The 16,045-nt window shown below is 30.8% G+C and overlaps 2 protein-coding genes across 2 annotated transcripts; both read right to left on the bottom strand.

The window, feature by feature from the left end:
• Nucleotides 1–2,273: 2,273 nt before the first annotated feature.
• LOC120358518 lies at nt 2,274–3,124 on the bottom strand. The gene is made up of 2 exons (XM_039452973.1): nt 2,908–3,124; nt 2,274–2,495 (listed from the first exon to the last, which is right to left on the bottom strand). The coding sequence occupies exons 1-2, from the start codon at nt 3,052–3,054 to the stop codon at nt 2,412–2,414; spliced, it is 231 nt and encodes a 76-aa protein (XP_039308907.1). The 5' UTR covers nt 3,055–3,124; the 3' UTR covers nt 2,274–2,411.
• A 3,102-nt stretch (nt 3,125–6,226) lies between these two features.
• On the bottom strand, nt 6,227–7,152 carry LOC120358514. Its single transcript, XM_039452966.1, has 3 exons — nt 6,939–7,152; nt 6,551–6,600; nt 6,227–6,467 (listed from the first exon to the last, which is right to left on the bottom strand). Coding segments are annotated over exons 1-3 (198 nt in total). The 5' UTR covers nt 7,086–7,152; the 3' UTR covers nt 6,227–6,466.
• Nucleotides 7,153–16,045: the final 8,893 nt, after the last annotated feature.

Consider the following 16,045-nt stretch of genomic DNA (forward strand, 5'->3'; position numbering starts at 1 on the left):
TTACGAGGATTGTACTCTTGCAGCAGCGCGCGAGCAATTTGATATTTAGAAATTAATTTAATCTTGTGTAATATTTAAAACATTATATATTATAACTTCTAGTTTTTTATTAACTATTTTTCGACAAAATTTTCATTTTCTTTTCGCTTTATTTTATTTTTACATGTTATTATATCTTTTATTGTATTTTTACAAAATATTAATTCAAAAAATTAATTTTGAATATCAAAATTGCAAAATATTAGTGGGTTTAGATTATTAAAATATTTTTTGCTAATTATTTGCATTATTATTATTTTAATGCCGACTTATAATAATGGTATCATTACTGATATATATTAATTACGATTTTGTTTATGGTCATTAAATGTCATAAAATTATATCTACAATAAAAATTTTTCATTTTTATTTTCAAGAAAATAATGTTTATTAGAAAAATATTTATTATAACAATGTTAATAACTACAATTGCGCAACTGCACAAGTGCATATGCTCGTTTGTTCGCATATTTTTGCAGATTGGCTATAAACAAAATATTTTCGAGATTAGAAGGATGTAAACAAAGAAGTACAAATAATTATTATCAGCAATAACGTGAACACTTAGAAACATATCCGGACATATCTGCACAGAAAAAATAATAAATATTTCCCAAAATATTCACTGTTGTTGCACAATTGAAAAGATCTTGATAGCTCTTGGTGAATGATTATTAAACATCTTTCAAATTCAATCTGCAAAAATAAAGGAGAGCGCTTAGAGCATCATACTGTGCATGAGAATCATATTGTGAGTTCATAAACGGAAATCGGATTGATACAAAAATATGAAGATAATACACACACAAAACAAAACACACACATACCCATTAATAGTGTGGTGTAAGATGATATTATTATATATGCAGTCAGAATATATATGATTATTGATATATATATTATTAATATATAATATATTTATGGAAAATTCGTGTTGGCAAATAAATTATGTATTAACAGTAAATATGTATATACGTCTTTTATTATTTAACACTTTCGTTTTAATAATATTACACCTGCATCAATATAATAATAGAATAATTTGTAAAAAAAAACGTAAAATAGCAAACGATATATACTGACATAAATATATTGTAACTAATATAATGCAAAATATTAAAGTTATTCCAAAAATTTAAATTATAACTAAGTTTTTGAATGAAATATATATTCAAGCATTAATTTTAATAAACTTCAAAAATTTTTAATAAATGTCAAAAAGTAAATTTAATAAATAAAAACTTTTCAATAACTGCGTCTAAATTGTTGCAACTAATTATATAAAAATTCTAATTAAACAAAATGATATTGTCGTATTAGAAAAAGATATTTGATGTACAATATCGTATAGACAGATAAATATATAAAATAATATAAAAATAACAAATTAATTACATTGGTTGACAAAAATTCAACATTTTTTTAGCTTTAAAGTAAACAAAGTTGTTCCTAATAGATTTTGATACGCTGATTACAAATCTGGTCGCAAAAATGTCGTATCACGTCAAGTTTTTGAGATATTTTAAAAATTCAATTTGTTTTATTTCGGCAAAAAAAATCGGATCATAGCAATCAAATATGCATTGGAAAGAGTAAGAATCACACTTTAATGTGACATCAAACTGAATGCTAAAAAAAAATTGTTAAACATTTTATAAGTCGTGGAAAATGGCCAAAAATCTCATTTTTTGCACCTTTAAGTTAGAATACCTCAAAAACTTGACGTGATACAACATTTCTGCAGTCAGATTCGTAATGAGAGCATCAAAATCTGCTAGAAACAACTTGGTTTTCTTTAAGGCCAAAATGGTATCGACCAATGTAATAACATAGGATTATTAATGGAAAAGATTAAAATTAAATTGTCATAAAGCATGATTAGAAATTCTGCTAATTATTATTATTGATTATAAGCAATATTTAAAATAAGTATTAAATAGAAATAGAAAAACTCTTTAGTTAGATTATGATTTATATTATGATATATAAAACCATATAAAACGGGTACCTGTATTCTTTATTTTCCTAAAAACTTAATATATATGGATTATTTTATATAAAGAAAAGCGTTATCTTACAGCAAATGAAAAATGGTTAAGGGTGAGTGAAAGGGTGACAATTGAAAAATAAACATCTTAAGTTTTAAGATACTTGTAAATTATATAATAAAATAATAAACTGAGGAAATAACATAATGTGTGTTATAAAATATCTGTAAATAAAATACAATAAATACGGTATAAGCATACAGATTTATTGTCTTTTGTGTACTTCAGAAACAAGTAAATATAACAGAGATATACAAATACAATTTATATTTTTTGAAAATTTATAATCATTTATGTACACATATTTGTAATTCCATATTTTTTTATTGTTTAACAGGTGTTTGAGTTGCTTCCGGCACTTGTGGTGGACTTATAATCTGTCCCATTGCTGTTCTTATTTCCTGTACCTAAATATAAGAAAAATTTTCATTAATATTGATACATCAAAGATAATTTGTAACATATTTATTGTTTAATAAATGTACTATTTAAAAATTTACAAAGGGTTACAGTTAATTCATCTAAAAAAAAAACAAATTATGTTTATGAAATAAAGAACAAATATTCTGAATATTCCGAATTAAAATTGAAAATACGAAGAAATTAATAAGAAAAATAAGAAATAGCAAACAAATACTGAGGGAGAGAAAGAAAAAATAAAAATTATAACTGCGAACGCATATATTTTTAGGAGAAGATAACGTTATACTTATCATAAATGTTTAAAATTTAAATTAAAAAAAGAGAATAACAGAAAAAGTAGAAAAAAGAGAACGAGAAAATTTTAATTATAAAACTTAAACTATAAAAATTACTTACTATGTCGCTGGCACCTGAAGTTAAGGCAGTTAAGGGATCTGTTCCCAACATCACTCCCAGCATGGGTTTTGCTTTTACCGCGGGTGCGTCCATGATCGCCAAAGCAAAGATTACGGCAAAAGCCAATGATAAATATGATACTCGCATCTTTTAATGTTTACTAAAGCTTAAACAGCATTAACATGTACTTATATTTGTGATTTGTTAACAAAACGCGTTTATATATGTAGCACAATAATGCGATTTAGATGATTTTCGTGTCTAACAAGTACTTACATTTTATATTATAATAATATTTAATGTTGATACATAATCATAAAAACATTTTTATTTTATGCGAGAAATATATCAAATGTCTTATTTTAATACCACTCTTTTTATCTTTGCAGTACAAAGTCAATCATGAAAAATGTGTTCAGATAAAAGTTGTATAGCCTGAATAGGTCTAAAGAACGAATTTAAAGGAAAAATAATATTAATCTTTATAAAAACCAAGCAGCAAGCTGACGTTATTTGCCGTCACTTCTTAACGTCAAAAAAATATCTTTAGCAACATTTTGATATCAAAATGACGATAAGTAACGTCAATTTGCTATTAAGAAAATCGATTTTTACGATTATATTTTCTTAAATAGAGTTGTACAATTTTTATTATAATATAATTTTTCTATTCTGCACATAAAAATCTTAAAGCTAATTAAAATTTAAAATGTTTCCTGGGGCAATTTGTTAGAAACAGCGGAGATATTCTCACCTGCTAGGTGATATACAGAGACTAATAGTCCCAATAGCTTTATTACTAAACATACAGTTATGATAAATATACATGGCTTGTCACAATGCTTATATAACTATAATCATTCTTTATAAATGTTAATAATTAATAATATAAATATAAAAATAATTATTTCTTACGTAAGCCGACTATATTCAAATTCAAAATCTGATGAAAATTTCCTTGGTTTTTATGAGATTTTAACAAAAACATAAATTTTCTAAAAGCTTATTTTTCGCCAGACAAAAGATAAAAATATTCTAATCAAATACGTGTCGGAAGTATGCTAGATTCACACGAGCCATAAACCACGATCGAGATTCACGTTTTTGTATATCACACACTCCATACAAACGTATTGCCATGAAACTTGTAATGACAGCTACCTCACGAACGAGCCGTGAATGATTAAAATTGTTTGATTTTTATTGTGGCGTTGGCATGCGTGAAACGATATGCATGTCCAAACGTTAATGTAAATTTCATGACAAGAATGTGTATCCGCTTTAAATTTTATTTCAAATAAAGCCTATTTTATCTAAATTGAAATATTAATACAATTCTTGAAAATTTAAAATAACAATTAACAACCTAAAAAAAATAAGAGTCAAACAGTGCAGTAGTTGTATTTATTGCGCAATAATATTTTTTCTGACATAGGTCTGTTAACCTTATGAGTATTTTTTTTTTTAAGTAATAATATATTACTCCATTTTCATTAATTCATTGCGATGAGCAAACCATGATTATTTATAAAAATATGTGGAAAAAAATATCGTTCATGATGGCTTAAAGAAAAAGTTCAAACGTGCGAATGTTGATTTGGAACGAAGTATAAAGACAACAGTATTAGTTTCATAGGATACTTTATTTATTAATATTCCTTTTCTCGAAGATTAACGCACTTTCTTTAATGTTTCTTCAGGTTTCCTTCTAAAAGTGGGTTTTTTTCGAGTTGCTCAAAATAATTGTTTACAGCCTCTATCGCATCTTCGTTTCTACTTAAATCTTTTTCAGCCTGGAAAATTTTGAATGTCGAATAGAACAGATAGAAATCAAGGAAGTCACGTTTATATTTTATTATACATTTTGAAAATATTTGGAGCATCTATAGAGAGATATTATAAATAATAAAGATCTGTTTTATCAAGGAATACGTGAAGTGATTCAAGTAAAATAGTATATATTAGTGATAAACTGAAGACACGTTTATATTTTACTAAATAAAAATTTTATTACAGCTGCATGCATACTGATAAATAAAAAAAAAATATTACAATATAAAATTTTGAGTTATCAAATGTATGTATGATAAGATAGTATTTGTTGAGAATTATATAAGGTGTTTTATTCAAATCAACACACTTGAATTTCTCCAAACCCACATGAAATATCAAAATCCTGTTTTTATGATTCTCTAGATACAATATAACTCTATACAAACAAGATTTTAATATCTCACATAGTTTTACAGAAATTCGAGTGCGTTTATTAAAACAACACATATGCTAGATCCTATCTAGCATAAAGATAATTATGTTTAGCAAAGATACAATAATGTACATTTATATATTATTTAAAATGAATATTGTAGTACACAGTTTTGATGAGATAAAATACTGATATTTGTTTTATGGAATCTTTGCAAAAAACAAAAATATATAATTTTTAATATTTGAAACATAAAAATATGCTTAATACTTAAATTAAAATTTTCGAACAATTTTACATCTCAATTACTGTTATAATAATACTGCTTTATTTATATAATATTTTTATTGTTTCATTAAAATTTTTAAATATTATAAATTTTAAAATCTTGAAAAACAAAAATAAAATTTACACGATAATCTCTTATAAATTGCATAGTTAAAATAATAATGAGTATATTATTGATAATATAATAGATTGTTTTACATGTTTATAACATCTTAAAAATATTTTGTTTATATAGTATTTTTTTTATATTTCTTTCTTAATGCAGCTTAAAACATAAAATCGCTGGACTATGTAAAACGGATCACCTCTCCGTGAGAATAACTGCGAAATCTTCAATTACACTGTTGACAGTAAAGACATAGGATTGACAGATGTTTCATGAATTTTTTCATGTTTTCTTTTTCATGTTTTCATGTTTACTTTTTTCTAAGTATAAGCAATAATTAATATAAGGTAACTCTCTAGTATTTACACCGTAAAAATCAGAAAGAAAGAAGAATAATTTGCACGCAACCATTTTGTGCTTTTATATTATTATATTAGTATTTAGATCCATTATAATTGTTGGTTTTTCTCAATTATATAGATGTATATATGCATTTATATGCATCTTTTTCGTTGTATCACATTTCCGTTGCAAACTTTTCCTCAACTTTTCGTTATGAGTCTTATTAGAATTTTATTCTGCCATAAATATGGATTCTCAACGAGCAAATAAAAATGGTTAAAGATGTATAATGGAAAATTATTATTGAAAGCATAAGACAGTAAACTATAATTAGAATAAAGTATTATAAAGCTTCAGTAAATAAAATCCAACATTGGTTACATATATAAATTGTTGTTTATTTTCAATTGCGTAATTATAAGATGAGCAAATACATACAAAGTACAGAAATATCATTTATTTTTACTTAAAAGGTATGTAACATTAATGTGTATGCGTTTGTAGTCTCACATTTTTATTGTAACATTTCTCCAAGTTTTTCAGTTGTGACTTTCATTCAAATTTTATTCTGCCAAAATTCGGTGCATTTACTTGCTCAAAAATCATTTACTTGCTTTCCTAAAATAAAAAAACATTTTTTTATTGATATTAATATATAGATAAATGCCAATACTTAATTCGCATATTGTTTGCATACTTACTAAGAAAGCCAATAATCCAATCCATAAGGTTTCAAAACAAAATCAATAAACTAAAAAATAAAATTATTCCGCTTATATAAGGTGTCTAGTAATTTCCATGATAATGCTCGTATGCGGATAGAGCGGACTAAACTGAGTCAAAAAATTCTGTCATTATCCTGTATCAATTGCAATTTTTACAACAGTTGACAAAAAAATAATTATTTAAGATCATTAAATGAATGAGTAGCCACCTGGCCTATTGCAAAATACAAGCGAGCAGTCACGTGCAACAAAATATAAACTAGTTTAGTCCGCTCTACACACGTTGCCACAAGAATTGTCGGACACATTTTGTATATCAAAAATATTATTACAGAATAAAAATTATAGAAAGACTAATGCTTACCCATTGTGGTAACATATAACTCACAAGTGGGTCGGGTTTTTCTGGTGCTTCAACTTTGGGATTAGCCCCCGCTTCCGCTTCGGGTGCGTACAAGATTGTCATAACAAAAATTATGACAAGAGTCAACGATACATATGACACTCTCATTTTTTAATGTTTATTGAAGCTCAAGCTGTATTTGCTTATACGTTTGTGATTTGTTAGCGAAGTGTAGCGTTTATATAGCACAAAAAGCATAATTTTAACGAATTTATGATTTTCGTGTCAACCTGATAATTTTATCTAATGCAAAAAATACATAATGTTAAAGCAGTGGTTCTTAACCGGGGGTGCGGGAAAGTATTTCTGGGGGTGCGAAAGACGTTTCTAGATTCTCAATAGTAACAACCGTCTAACCGCTGAAAAAAAAAACTATAATAAAACTATAATACAAGAAAAACAACAACAGTGTAGCCACTAATTTTAAATTTCAAATAGTTTTATGTTTATATGTAAATGTTTCTTACATAATGTGCATATAGGTATATTTTTGTATTTTTTCAATAAATAATTTGTCTAGCAATAAATTTATTTTTTATGCCCTAAAAAAACTTTTTTTTCAAGGGGGTACGAGAATGTATTTTCCGATTGAAAGAGGCGCAGGTCACTAATAAGGTTAAGAACCACTGTGTTAAAGAAACGATAAAATAAATATTACATGTCCAAAATGGTTGATAAAGTATGACCTAGATATATATGATAATACTCGTTTTATCTTTAAAAATAAAAAAAATAAGTAAAACAAATAAGTCAAGTCAAGGTTGTAGCAATAGAAAAAAATATTATTTTTTTTGCATCGTTTAAGTTAGAATAATGATAAAAAAATGTTTAAAGTTTCTATTTCTATACTCGTATCAATTTCAACTTCAAAAATCGCTTCAGTGCGATAAATTTTCCTTAGGTGCGTGCAATTTACCTACTTTCCCCTTTCGACATTTATCGATAATGTATGTCGATCCATTATCGACACCCAATGTGTTTGATTCTGTCCATGGGAAAATTTTCTAAACTGAGAAGTCGCTATCTTTCTACATACTTACAGTTTATGATTAACGTAACGACCAATAAGCTCTAGTCGTTACTTTAATCATAAACTGCGAGTATGTAGAAAGTGGTGACTTCTCAGTTTGAAAAATTTCCCCATAGACAGAATCAAACACGCTGGGTGTACTACATCCATTTCGAGCCTATGATTTTATCGGTAGTGCTGCAAAATGGATGTGCTACGTGCCGGCCACTCTCAGTCTTCTCTCTGGCTGTACATAGTTAAATACCCACATTGTATGAAAGCACTCAAAAGTGAAACCATTGAATCGCGATCGTGGCTTCTCTCTAGCTTGATTACAAATGAGTATCTGCTGCTGTTAAATTTTAAATTTCTTTAAAAATATATATATTTAGTATCTTATTTAAAAAATTGTTTATCGTGTTTGGGTTTAATATTGACAGAGATTAAAGATTAGGATAGTTATTAATTATTAATTTTTTTACAATTAGTTACAAAATTATTAATTTTGTAACTAATTGTAAATTATACACGTAACTTGAACAAATTCTCTTCTCTGTACGCTAACGCCATCTCAGCAGATGCACATTGTTCTCAAGAAGATTTCTGTAGTCGGAAAAGTAGTATTCTGGAATATCGCACTTGCATAACATGATCAAAAGATCAACAGAGTTAAAATTAATCTACGATAACACTGTGACAAAAATACCGCAAAGTATAAAGATTGTGTAACAATCAATAAACATTTGCTTAGAGATATACAGGGTGTTCGATAATGATTGTCCTCACGTTTTACCATAGGAGCACGCATTTGTAATTTCTAATATAATATTATATTAGAAATTACAAATGCGTGCTCCTATGATAAAACGTGGGGACAATCATTATCGAACACCCTGTATACTATTATTAATATTATTATTATTATTTAATTAAAAATATATTTAACGATATATTTAATTTCGCTAATATGATAAGCGATTTCTTTATTTACGGACAGTAAAAATGCATATAAAAATTTCAATTCTGTCCATATTTGCGCCACAATAAATAATCTTATTTTATTTTAGAACAATTTCTTTCATTGTAATAAACGTATTATACAGGCTTTAACCTAGCGACTGAAATGTGTGTTTTAATTATATGTGTATGTATTTGTCTCTAGAGTATTAGAGTATTTCTTTTATTTCATATAAACAGAAATTATTTCAATATGATTGTAAAATGTTTAAAAATGTTGTAAAAGTGCTTTTCTATTTTTTTTTAAACTTATACCTCAGTTATGAGTATGCGCACTGCTGTTAAATGCGCTCGAGTTGCAGAAATGAAAGAATCGGAACGGCAAATTAAACACTAAGATGCCTCGGGGTACTATCATTCAACGTCATTCAACGAAAATGTCATCGTTCTAATCCGTACGTGATTACACACTATCTTGCTTTCGTATCCTACGCGATATGGTGCGCTGGTTCAACGGCAGGGCTAAAGGGTTCCGTTCATGCGAAGTTGAGCCTTGCACAAGCGCGTTTTACCGAGCGAACGATGCGCAAGATCGGATTTGTTAGCGATTTGAAATTTATCCGCGGAAAATCTGTCCCCTCTCTCTCCTCCTAGTCACTCAAACAAGTAGCTGAAACATCATTCTCAGCGAAGAATAGCGTGATACGGGACGATTCTTGGTTGCTTGTTGTTATGAGCCAGGCTGAAGCGTAAAGATTTTCACGGTGATAATCAAATTACGTCGTTTATAGTAACATATACGTGTTGGCTAGATCGCAATTGGCCATAGTTATGCAAGAAACGTTTAACCTACGTAAAGTTCGTTTCGAGAAAAATGCAAATAATGCAAATAATATTTAATATTATTTAAAAATGTAGGTAGAAACTGTTTTCTATTAATTTTAAACACATATTAGACTTAGATCTTTTTTGTTTGATATAGAAAAATGTACGGACCATCCATTGATTAGAATAATTCAAAAATTATAATTTGTGGATTGCACATTTCTTGCATAACTATGGTCAATTAGATACAATCTCATATGTCACTTTATGTCATTGTAATATATCATTTAAGCGCTTTATTTGTTACTTCAGGCGCAAATCTTCGATATTGCATTTCAGCTTCTCCCGCACGACAAAATATTTTGCATCGCCTCGCCACGGCTGCACATATAATTATTAAGCATCACGCGCTACGATCGCGCGTAGATTTATGTCCGAGCGGCGCGTTTCCTCGACGCGAAGCGATACCTAATTTAAGAGGTAGAAAAGGCTACAAGCTCGGAAAATGCAGCGAGACGCGGGAATAAATGATCGCGGGAGCGCACCAATAAATAACCGTTTATTAACGCGCTAATGCTTCACGTGAAATTAACAGAGGCGAGCGAGCCGTGCGAGAGAGGGAGAGAGAGAAAGAGAGAAAACGAGAGGAAACGCGACGCGATGATGCGGGGAGGTGGGAGAAAAGAGAGGGACGGGAGAGAGTTGGTGCAAACTCGAAGTCTTAAATGAGCCCGGCGCACGCTGCGGTTCTAATTAAAACAAACACGATTATAAGTTTCAACCTGAATTTATAATCACGACCGACGTGCGTCGACCTCTTAACGAACTTTACGGCGCCCAATGTATCGTTTTTTTTTTCCTTCGGTGCGTAACGAGCGGATCCTCAAGAAATCAACAATGTTGAGATTCGAGTAGTCTTCGAAGCCGTTTCCGGCTTCGTTTCGGCATTATCGTCTCGTGCGTAAGGTGTTTCTCGATATCGTATAAATACGATATAAGCTCTCCGGCGCGACAGACCTACTACTCGCGGTATCGTCCTGGTATCTTCGATCTTCAAGTCCGCTTCTGAGTTTGATATTCTAAGTTTCGTTTGTTGATCCTCTGCACGAATTATAATATTTCTTTATCGGTCCTAATGGACGGAGAATGAAATCCAAATATCGACGACGCGGCTCTGTCGGGCCTCGGGAAATCGGTGCAGCGATTGTATCGGCATTTAAGCACCCGCTGCGTGATCCCGTCTTAAGCTAAGCTTAAGATCGCACGTGTGCGGCGGGGCGTTCAGTCCTCTCTCTCTCTGTCTGCATCCACGTGCACTGGCTCGTTTTACCCTCGCGACGTTTCGAGATACTCTGCTAACCTTTCACTGGCGACATCTTCAACTTGACCGAAAACTGGAAGCAACTTCCAGCTTTATCCAGTGTAAGAGAGCAGTTTATCGCGCGTGTTAACGATTGTTCTGCAGCTAGTGCATTTTTTAGATAATGTATTGAGGTCAATTTACGAAACGTCAGTACAGCCGAGAAGATGGAAATTTAAAACGATATTACATAAGTTAAGGTAAATATTAAATAAAAATTGTTAAATTGTTTTAAATATATAGAATATTTGATAATAATTGTATTGCTTAATATGTCGAAGAAAGTCGTCAATACCAATATACCACTTTGTGTTTAGTTTCTATTTCTTAAACAGAAACAAAAAACTGTGGAAAGATAAATGCAAACTATAGAAAATGTTTTCTATCACATGATATAGCAGTTTTTATAATATTCTTTTAAATTTTAATTAAACTATTTAAGTTTTAAAATAAGCAAAAATGAGCGTCTGACAGAATAAAACCCAAGAACCCCGAAATATTGTAATGATAAATGTAAATGTGTGTAAATGCAACATTTTTCCTTCATTTTCTTTTTACATGAATCATCTGTATAAAATAAAAATTAATACGAGGATGATGTTTTTATTAATATTAATAAAGTATAATGTTTAGTTTCCAAGAAATAATAGGGTATCGGTTTAAAAAAACGTATGTCGATGTTGACGGCTTTTCTCTTGTAAATGAGGAAAGACGAACATATCTAACAAGTTCCAGTTATTAAATTTTACAATTAGTATCTCTGTGACAAGCGTTTTATAGGCAAATATTCGAATTCAGGTAAAAAACCCTTTTAAAAAAAGAAAAAAGATCAATAACTTGTTAGACAAAGGTCTTTTTTAGAATGACTAAAATACTTAATAAAACTGTCTATTAGACAACACACTTTACGAGTAGGAAAGTAATCACGCAAACAAAATATCTCGTAAATCGTATTTCTATAAATATATTTATTACAGATATCTTTTAGACACAATAAAAAAAAGTTGAGTAGACCGCTCCCAAAGTAACTTAGGAACAAACTCAAAAATCGCCAGGAAAGACGCTCTATATTTTGTTAGTGATTTATAGCTTCCACCAATTTAAGCACAATATACTCTACGTGATTTAGCGTGTTGCCCCGATCCTCTCAAATTTAGTATCAAATTTAATATCAAGAGATAATATTCTACATCCTTGTTGTTGGACGGCTCCGAAAAAGTGGTTCGGGCTGCGGTTGTCGTATTTTCTTCTTTAATTACGAAGTTATTATCGCTCCGCAAACTCAGCGCGAGCGTACATCACGAAATTAACAACGCGGCGCTGTGGATAACCTAGCGGGCTTTATTAATTTATCGCGTTCGTTGTATATTACACGAGGCAGCGAGCAGAGATCAAGGAAAAAGAAAGAAATAGGGAGCGAAAGACGAGGGGAAAGATGGACGGAAATGCGCGATGGCGGAAAACTTGCAGGCGCTTTTAATTATTGTATAATTAAAGTTTTCTTACCCGGCGACCATTACTTGTACTTAAGAGAGATTAAATACTTTTCATCTTTTCATAATTTTAACCATCTATATAGAGATTTATTTGACATACCGCAAATACATCTGACTTTGTTATAGAATGATCAATATGAAAACTAAAGAAGTAACTTGAAACATTATTCTTATTTCTCTTTATAATTTTTCCTTTATTATATTAACTATATTTTTGTTGCAAACTAATCCTTTCTTCAATTTAAAAAAAATTATAAATTAAAATATATTATATTACATTTTTTAACATATAAAAAACTCAAAGATATATATTTGTAATCTGTATTTTTAAAAAATTCTTTAGTTATTTGTCTTGTCAAAATTTTCATTTTTTTCTCTACTGATCACAATTGAATTAATGCATTATCGATGACAATTATCAATGAAAGAAAATAAAATTGCAGAAGAACAGTTCATAATAAAAATATAAAAGTTAAGCAACATATATTCTCATGTTCGCGCATACATATACAAAAAGTGATTTCTAACCCCGAAAGATTTTAAAGGATAATTTCTCACACTTTCAAGATGAAAACTTTATATGACCATCTATCCAAAATAATTTTAAAGATACAATAATGCATCAAAGCTGAGGAAAAATTTTAAAAACTTTTGATGAAATTTTGTGAATGTTTGAAAAATATATTTTGAAATATACACAAAGTTTTATTAAAATAATTTAAGTGGTTTTCGAAATTTTTGGAAAGTACAAACATTTTTCCTTCAATTTTGGCCCTATATCTGTAAAGCTAACAATAAGTCGTTTCAGACATATAATCATATAAAATTTTCGTCTTGAATTAGTACGAGGAATCACCACTTAAGATCTTTTATTTAACGACCACCATGTATATATATTTAACGTACATATGTGTTAATAATTTTATTTTACTTAATGAGAAGGGAGAGCACTTTATATCGTGATGATCATTGCTATTAATAATTAGGGTAACAACTCTTTTACAATACATCTTAATTCACTGCTAGCTAGATAAGTCTGTTATCCGCGATGATTAAGTTTGCTAGGGGATGTACTCGATTACCACTCAATTGGCCTGACCACTTTACTCGGGCTCACTCTCTCTGCGCCGTCCGTAAGGGTAGCGCCTCCATTACGGGCGGGTGAAGAAGCCCGCATATCGATAATGAATTCAGTAGGGAAAATTATCTGTTTTGGAAACAAGAATTTTCAAAAGAGTGTAACTACTATAGAATGGATATGAATTATTCAGTATTACATACGTATCACATCAAGGGCAATTGTCGCATAAGTACAATGTTCTGTATCATTGAACAAGCTTCTTGACTAGCATATTACAGATAAAATTATAGAAATCTATTTTCAAGGTAATACTGCTATAAAAAATGTAAGAAAATTATACTTAAGATAACTCTGATCTATTTTTTCTGACTTCTGCGTTGTATGTCCTTGCGCGAAGTAAATATCAGAATCACTCTAATTCTGATTCATGGAATTTATAAATACAACTTCTTTCTCATTTTTTTAATATACGGATAGAAAAAGCAGTTTTGCTAAGATATCTAAAAATTTAGCTCAATATAAATTTAAAAATAGTTTCGTTAGACAATCAAAATAATTATCTAGAACGTTCATGTTGATTGCTGGAATGTTAAAACATTTTACTTCATTTTTACATCATCCTTCATAATTATTATGATGGTCTAACAAAGTTATTTTCAAGTCTATATCTTAGTTAAATTTTTAGATACTTTAACAAAATCATCATTTACAAAACGATAATTAGAGTCTGATTGGTCATTCATTGGTCTTGGATTCACTAATGGATCATCTTAATTTCGCACTTCTTTAGTCGGAAATTAGGATGGGAAATCCAATAAAGCCAAACAAAGCGAGACAAAATCTTCCCATCGAAAAGAAGAGATTGAATAAATCACTACTTCGGGCAGAAGCAAATTAGCTTGGATAAGAAATTAAGGTAAATTTGTGGCCAAAATTAGGGTTAACGAGCCTTTCACTACACATTCGAGTGTATATTAGAAAATTGTTGACATGCAACAATTCAGTTCAAAACGTGTCTTTATTCCGTGTTTGTAAACAACACCCTTAATGCATCCCGCAAGTTATGATTGCAAAGTATAAAGATAAACGTCGATCCGCCCAACGATTTCGGTAGAAGGGATAAGAACGGATCTGTGGGTGCAGGCGTGGGTCGAACTTAAAACTAACGTGTAATTTACCAGTGGCCAACCGTTAACCTGCTCGACGTGGCTAGCCCCCGCAACTATAACATCCCAGTAGATAATGGGTCGAGGTCGAAGGGGCACCGCAGGATTATGATAGCTTATACTTTGGTAGGCGGAGAGGACTCCCGTTTAAGCAGTAATTAAGCCTCGCCACGCCCTCGGTCACGCTTCTTCGTGGCCCGCGAGCTCGCGAACGCGCAGGTATGCTTTCGTAAATTATCCCCGTGGCAAGCTCGAAGAAACGATCTCAGGTCGACCGCTGATGGAAGACGAGCGACGTAAAGAACAGTAATCACGCGATGCGATGTGATCGAATATGGACTGAACGCGTCTCTATCTTCAGACAGGGTTCGTAGTTGCTAATTTAGATATTTACGATTGATATTTAGAATTAACAAATCTGTGTCAGTCACAGCAGTTCTATTTTATTGCAACGTCCAACCTATTCAAACTGAATGCCGCGAATTTGACATGCCTCAATAGTCAAATTGATAGGACGATGACATGGAATGTTGGGAGATCCAGGTTCGAACCCTGGCCGAGATGATATTTTTCCGCAATAAAATTTTTTACAGTTTTTCCAAGAAGGGGGAACTTATGCTTCTTAAAATATTACAACGTTCGGCTTCATGCTTTTACTGTTTCAAGTTCAACGCAGTTTGAATAGGTTGGAGATTATTCGGCTCTAAGAACCGCTGCGACTGACATAGGCCTGTTAATTTTATATTTAATTTCGTCAGTCCAATTTGATTGACAAAAATCCGATACAACTCATACAGCACAGAACACTTCAGCAATATTGGAGAAGCGTTGAAAATGTTGCTGAAATATTCCATGCTCTACGGGAATTATTCACTGTTTTTTTTTTTCCAAAGCTGCATGAGCAATGTGGCTCGGATTACGTCACGAGACGATCTTAAACTGGGAATCCTAAAAAGTGCACTTCGCGTCGCGTGATATACGTTTAACTCGTGTCCGGTTACCCTTAGAAAAAAGAGGCCACGGAGCAGCGTGCGCGAGTCGCGTACGTGAACGTAATTTTCGAAGGCACGCGAGGAGGAAAAGAGGCAACCCGGGCGCGGGGGAGCCCGGGGGTAAAGCCGGAGGTACCGAACTAGAGATCGACCCCTGGTGCTCGCGGTGGGACGCCATCTTA

The sequence above is a fragment of the Solenopsis invicta genome, chromosome 8 (assembly GCF_016802725.1).
Source record: "Solenopsis invicta isolate M01_SB chromosome 8, UNIL_Sinv_3.0, whole genome shotgun sequence".
In the NCBI taxonomy this organism is placed as follows: Eukaryota; Metazoa; Arthropoda; class Insecta; order Hymenoptera; family Formicidae; genus Solenopsis; species Solenopsis invicta.

What these genes read in the sequence shown, in the direction of transcription:
- LOC120358518 (XM_039452973.1), bottom strand. Translation starts at nt 3,054, where the DNA reads ATGCGAGTATCATATTTATCATTGGCTTTTGCCGTAATCTTTGCTTTG. An exon ending in CTTCAGGTGCCAGCGACATA is followed by an intron (nt 2,496 to 2,907) that starts GTAAGTAATTTT and finishes TCTTATATTTAG; the next exon opens with GTACAGGAAATAAGAACAGC.
- LOC120358514 (XM_039452966.1), bottom strand. Translation starts at nt 7,085, where the DNA reads ATGAGAGTGTCATATGTATCGTTGACTCTTGTCATAATTTTTGTTATG. An exon ending in GTTATATGTTACCACAATGG is followed by an intron (nt 6,601 to 6,938) that starts GTAAGCATTAGT and finishes TTTATTTTTTAG; the next exon opens with TTTATTGATTTTGTTTTGAA.